Below are 6,684 nucleotides of genomic sequence, written 5' to 3' on the forward strand. Positions count from 1 at the left end.
CCTCCAAACCAACTATAGCAGGTTGGGGGGTATACCAGGCTGTGGACAGTCTCCCCACACAGATGACATACCAGAGCTTAACTGAAGTTCACAGGTGAAACGGGTACCTTTATACCTATGACCCCTCCCTCTGGTCCATACCGTTAATCATGGAGCTCTTTTACATAAATCTGGAATTACAGCATGTAACGGCATCTTCATTGTACCCACATTTACATAGTTAGGCTCTTAAACATTCCTGGCTTATCCTCAAAGCAGGAATACTTTCAATTGAATGAATATAGATGCATTTCAGAGCAATAGTTCTGCAGGCCAACAGGCGGCAAAACGTATCGTGCAGTCGCTCACCCGTGTGCGCTCCCCTTACGCACAGACATGGCGGACAAGAAGTCATAGAAGAACTTCAAACACATTACAATATGGAAATAAACACTCTTCTTTCTCGTCAGTGCAGCGAGTGTTCATGTATCTCTGAACATCGCATGCACTTGGAAAATTGAAATAGTGTCCAATACTGCATTTAAATATGAACCTGAAATGCCTCACAATGAGTGCAGCTTCACCAAACATTTCCTCAACACATAATTAGCCTTGCGCACTGTAAATACTCATGATATTGGCAAAAGAGGAAAAGAACACCAGTATGTATATACATTTAGGATACATGAATTACTAGATATATGGGGAAACAATTTAGAAGGTGAATTAAATAAATGATGGGTGTGTGGAGCTGTGCGGTGGTGCTGTGGGCTCGAGAGAGAGAGAGAGCTTGCATGAGACAACTGGGAGCAGCAGTTGTGGCAGCTGCACTTAGGCCATGCAGCACAAAATAGGCTTAGTTAGCACGGGCTACTCCTCAACCCGGGAAGTCAATATCCAGGTTTCAGTCATAAGACCCATAGGCCCCTACTTCAGCTGTCCTCAGCATATCGTCTACACAGGCTCGTTGACATTCCTCCTGCATCCAGCACTTGACATCAACAACATATGTATACGCACTCTATGACATGCGCTGATGTACAAAGGGCTTTAGAAATCCATTTGATTTTGATGACGATATGCCGCCCTTGTAGAGGGAAGCGTCAATCAAAGCTATGTCTGAATGGGCCGGTACGTTGACTGTGGTGGTGGTCTTCTGTGTGTTCCGCCTCTCTCCTGGCCTGTTGGTTAGGTTTCCACAGGGTCCTGATGCCCGGCGCAATCTAATAAGGCCGGTCGTGGGTAGCAAGAGTCTCAGGGAAAGCCTAAAGGAAGCAGCAGTGAGTCCACCGCCGGCGGAATGAGTGCTACAGCAACAGAGCAAGCCGACATCCTAACTGTGCTTGTCCTGGTCAAGGAACGATGGAAAGTGGTAAGTGTGTGTGTGTGTGTGTGTTTAAGCTTACGTCTGTGTGTCTCGCACCCTTAAGCTATGTCGTGTTTTCACCCCCTCTGCAAGCACCAATTCCTCACAACAAGGCTATCTTTGTCCTCCAGGCGTTGCTTAAACTCTCCCCTATGTCCCTATCTTCTCCGTCTCACCTACTGTCCTGGACAGTCTGGGGTCAACTCCCTTTGTGTGCAGTGCACATGCAGCTTTCTGTCACGAAGTGGAGTGGAACTTAATATAGCAGCAGAGCGGCTATTTGTAGCCACTCAGTGTGCTTTTCTCAGCACTCAGGCCTTGGCCGTGTCCCCCTGTCCTCTCCGCTCCACCAGGGCGTGGTGTGTGTGTGTGTGTGTGCTTGCTGGAGTGTGTGTGTGTGTACTTGCACGTGCGTGTGTGTGTAGCTGGGACTGGGCCTGGGAGGAATACTAGGCAGTAACAAAGTACAGCGCCATGGCTCCTCTTCCTGTGTATAGTACTGACTGAGATACTGATGTTACGTAACTCTGCCACTGCTAATCCATTTGAGATGAGCTGCTTCTGACACACACACAATTGTGTGTGTGTGTGTAGGGGGTGGGGAAATGTGTGTGTGTGTGTAGGAGGTGGGGAAATGTGTGTATGTGTGGATACTGATAAGAGAGGGAGTAACATGTAAATATGTCTGTGGTAATGGGAAGGAGGAAGTTTGGAAGAGGAAGGGTGATGGGAAGATTTGAAAAATAAAATAATGAAGCCTATGTTTTCCACATTATGACATGCTGTTTTGACTTGGGATGTGTGTGTAGGCAAAGAAGATTGGTGGCGGGGGCTTCGGAGAGATCTACGAGGCGTTGGACCTGCTGACCAGGGTCAGTGTTGCTCTGAAGGTGGAGTCGGCACTGCAGCCCAAACAGGTCCTCAAGATGGAGGTGGCTGTCCTCAAGAAACTCCAGGGTAAGACAGCAATTACCTGCACTTAACCTGCCCTCTGGCTTCTGCCCACCCTACACTAAACTCAACCACAACCCCCTGCCCTGCCCTAAACTCAATCACAACCCCCTGCCCTAAACTCAACCACAACCCCCTGCTCTGCCCTAAACTCAACCACAACCCCCTGCCCTAAACTCAACCACAACCCCCTGCCCTAAACTCAATCACAACCCCCTGCCCTGCCCTAAACTCAACCACAAGCCATCTGCCCTAAACTCAACCACAAGCCCCCTGTCCTAACCTCAACCACATACTCCCTGCCCAAAACTCAACTACCTTGGCCGTAAACTCAACCTCTCCTAACCAGACCAGTAGTAATTTCAAAGTAGACATTCAACCTAATGTAATCTCAATAAATTGAATTTATATTTTCTTAAAGGTACATGCTCTATTTTATAAGGCAAGGTGATACTGACACTGAAGGATAATATGTAGAGATGGAAAGAGAGAAAACAAGGAAGTGTTGGCAGCGGGGATACAGGACACAGAGTGTAAAAGGGCATCACTACTGCTGTGTATAGGGGGCTCCCGAGTGGTGCAGCGGTCTAAGGCACTGCATCTCAGTGCTTGCGGCATCACTACAGACACCCTGGTTCGAATCCAGGCTGTATCACAACGGTCGTGATTGGGAGTCCACAGGGCGGCGCACAATTGGCCCAGCGTCGTCTGGGTTTGGCCGTTGTAGGCCGTCATTGTAAATAAGAATTTGTTCTTAACTGACTTGCCTAGTTAAATAAGGTTACATTTCTAAATGTAAATGACCCTAGCCTGGCTTCAAATCAAACTCCTGATAAAATCCTCCTTCATAGCAGCAGATCCACAGACCAATTAGGAGAGGAGTTCCTTTGGGGGGCATTTTGTTTTCTTTTTCTTACTTCCTCTCTCTTCTCCCTGGCCTTCTTCCCCTCTGTCTGTCTTTCTGTTTCTCTCTCTCTGCTCTCTTTTTGTAATTTTCTTGTTTTCCCTCTCTTCCTTCTCCCTGCCCTTTTCCCCTCTCTGCCATTTTTTTTTTAGCTCGTTCCCGAAAATCAATGGTCTGAGAAGGATCATGTTTGCTTTCTAATGGTTGTGTGTCCGTGTGTGAGTGTGTGTGTGTATAATGGTTGTGTGCTAGAGGATTATGGTTCTATAGCGTCCGGAGGGAAAGAGGATGTAACTTGAAACGTGCTCAACTCTTCCCGTTCTCCCATCCCCCAACATGTTTCCTCGAGCCTCTTTTTCTCAACAGACATTGACTGAAAGGCTTAAAGGAAGCCTTTGTAGATTATTTTATGGGAGAAAAAACGTGTATGGTAGGCCTTCTCACACTTCTCGAGCATTTGTACGCCGTCAAATATAATGATGCCGGGAATGGGAGGAGGAAAAGGACGAGCGAGAGAGAGGGAAGATGTGGTCGAGAATGTAGTGAAAGATTGAGTGTACGGGAGAGTAAGAGTGGGGTCTCTCCCTGTGCTGAAGGGTGTGGCCGGAGTTGGGCTGTGCGGCAGAGTCCCCTGAGACATGCACACACACACACACACCATAAATCAGCATGGGCCACGGGCAAGCTGTCAGAGGCAAGTTGAGGGGGGGGCCAGTGGAGCACATTGGATGGCCAGTAGAAATACAGTGGGGCAAAAAAGTATTTAGTCAGCCACCAATTGTGCAAGTTCTCCCACTTAAAAAGATGAGAGGCCTGTAATTTTCATCATAGGTACACTTCAACAGTGTACCAGACAGTGTTGACAGACAAAATGAGAAAAAAAATCCAGAAAATCACATTGTAGGATTTTTAATGAGTTTATTTGCAAATTATGGTGGAAAATAAGCATTTGGTTACCTACAAACAAGCAAGATTTCTGGCTCTCACAGACCTGTAACTTCTTCTTTAAGAGGCTCATCTGTCCTCCACTTGTTACCTGTATTAGTGGCACCTGTTTGAACTTGTTATCAGTATAAAAGACACCTGTCCACAACCTCAAACAGTCACACTCCAAACTCCACTATGGCCAAGACCAAAGAGCTGTCAAAGGACACCAGAAACAAGATTGTAGACCTGCACCAAGCTGGGAAGACTGAATCTGCAATAGGTAAGCAGCTTGGTTTGAAGAAATCAACTGTGGGAGCAATTATTAGGAAATGGAAGACATACAAGACCACTGATAATCTCCCTCGATCTGGGGCTCCACGCAAGATCTCACCCCGTGTGGTCAAAATGATCACAAGAACGGTGAGCAAAAATCCCAGAACCACACGGGGGGACCTAGTGAATGACCTGCAGAGAGCTTAGGACCAAAGTAACAAAGCCTACCACCAGTAACACACTACGCCGCCAGGGACTGCAGTGACAGACGTGTCCCCCTGCTTAAGCCAGTACATGTCCAGGCCCGTCTGAAGTTTGCTAGAGAGCATTTGGATGATCCAGAAGAAGATTGGGAGAATGTCATATGGTCAGAAAAAATTTGGTAAAAAAAAAAGAATGCTGAGTTGCATCCAAAGAACACCATACCTACTGTGAAGCATGGGGGTGTAAACATCATGCTTTGGGGATGTTTTTCTGCAAAGGGACCAGGACGACTGATCCGTGTAAAGGAAAGAATGAATGGGGCCATGTATCGTGAGATTTTGAGTGAAAACCTCCTTCCATCAGCAAGGGCATTGAAGATGAAACGTGGCTGGGTCTTTCAGCATGACAATGATCCCAAACACACGCCCGGGCAACGAAGGAGTGGCTTCATAAGAAGCATTTCAAGGTCCTGGAGTGGCCTAGCCAGTCTCCAGATCTCAACCCCATAGAAATCTTTGGAGGGAGTTGAAAGTCCGTGTTGCCCAACAACAGCCCCAAAACATCACTGCTCTAGAGGAGATCTGCATGGAGGAATGGGACAAAATACTAACAGCAACAGTGTGTGAAAACCTTGTGAAGACTTACAGAAAACGTTTGACCTCTGTCATTGCCAACAAATGTGTATTTGAGTATTGAGAAACTTTTGTTATTGATCAATTTATTTATTTTTAATTTTTATTTATTTTATTTTACCCCTTTTTCTCCCCAATTTCGTGGTATCCAATTGTTGTAGTAGCTACTATCTTGTCTCATTGCTACAACTCCCGTACGGGCTCGGGAGAGACGAAGGCTGAATGTCATGCGTCCTCCGATACACAACCCAACCAGCCGTACTGCTTCTTAACACAGCGCGCATCCAACCCGGAAGCCAGCCGCACCAATGTGTCGGAGGCTACACCGTGCACCTGGCAACCTTGGCTAGCGCGCACTGCGCCCGGCCCACCACAGGAGTCGCTGGTGCACGATGAGACAAGGAGATCCCTACCGACCAATCCCTCCCTAACCCGGACGACGCTAGGCCAATTGTGCGTCGCCCCACAGACCTCCCGGTCGCGGCCGGTTACGACAGAGCCTGGGCGCGAACCCAGGGACTCTGATGGCCCCAGCTGGCGCTGCAATACAGCGCCCTTAACCACTGCGCCACCCGGGAGGCCACATTGATCAAATTCTTATTTTCCACCATAATTTGCAAATAAATTCATTAAAAATCCTACAATGTGATTTTCTGGATTTTTTTCCCTCATTTTGTCTGTCATAGTTGAAGTGTACCTATGATGAAAATTACAGGCCTCTCATCTTTTTAAGTGGGAGAACTTGCCCAATTGGTGGCTGACTAAATACTTTTTTGCCCCACTGTATACACGTGCTGTATCAGATTGAGGTTAGATGATGGTTAGATTAGATTATGCTTGATCGTTTTATCAAATCTATTCTATTCAATTTGAATTGTATTCCATTCTCCCCCAGGTAAAGACCACGTGTGTCGCTTTGTTGGGTGCGGCCGCAATGATCGCTTCAACTACGTGGTGATGGAGCTTCAGGGTCGTAACCTGGCCGACCTGCGGCGGAGTATGACGCGGGGCACCTTTACAATCAGCACCACCCTGAGACTGGGACGACAGATACTAGAAGCTATAGAGAGCATCCACTCTGTTGGCTTCCTGCACCGAGACATCAAACCGGTGAGACGGGGTCAGAGGTGTGTGTGTGTGTGTGTGGGGGGGGGGGGGGGGGTTAGGGCTGTTGCGGTGACCGTTTTACCCGCCACACCGGCAGTCATGACCGCAGTAAAATCCTAGGTGACTGTTGAGTCACGGTAATCTCCTCTTATGCACTCAGGACACATGTTGGTAGTACCCAACTCGCTAACGATCATCAGGTCACTAATGGCCTGGTACTCTGGTCTCTGTTGTCCCTCTAACCACTCTGACATCAATGCAAATACAATTGAAAATCACATCAAACACTAATCATCAAAACAGTATGTGCTTTTAAAACTTACCTCACTGTGATTGATCAC

At 47.4% G+C, this 6,684-nt stretch overlaps 2 protein-coding genes across 4 annotated transcripts in view; one reads left to right on the forward strand and one right to left on the reverse strand.

Moving 5' to 3' along the window:
- LOC139375002 (transmembrane protein 62) overlaps positions 1–6,684 on the reverse strand; it is a 24,406-nt gene that overhangs the window by 15,544 nt on the left and 2,178 nt on the right. The window lies entirely within an intron of this gene.
- The window catches only part of LOC139375000 (tau-tubulin kinase 2-like), a 28,592-nt gene that overhangs the window by 3,026 nt on the left and 18,882 nt on the right, over positions 1–6,684 (forward strand). For 2 of the 3 annotated variants that reach the window (XM_071116332.1, XM_071116330.1), the window contains exons 2-4: positions 1,172–1,351; positions 2,155–2,302; positions 6,132–6,346. In XM_071116332.1, the coding sequence (XP_070972433.1) occupies positions 1,280–1,351; positions 2,155–2,302; positions 6,132–6,346 (435 nt within the window). In that variant the 5' untranslated portion in view covers positions 1,172–1,279. Of the gene's footprint in view, positions 1–1,120; positions 1,352–2,154; positions 2,303–6,131; positions 6,347–6,684 lie in introns of those variants that run through there. The other variant, XM_071116331.1, reaches the window with a different exon arrangement.

Source organism: Oncorhynchus clarkii, chromosome 19 (genome assembly GCF_045791955.1).
Source record: "Oncorhynchus clarkii lewisi isolate Uvic-CL-2024 chromosome 19, UVic_Ocla_1.0, whole genome shotgun sequence".
Taxonomy (NCBI): Eukaryota; Metazoa; Chordata; class Actinopteri; order Salmoniformes; family Salmonidae; genus Oncorhynchus; species Oncorhynchus clarkii.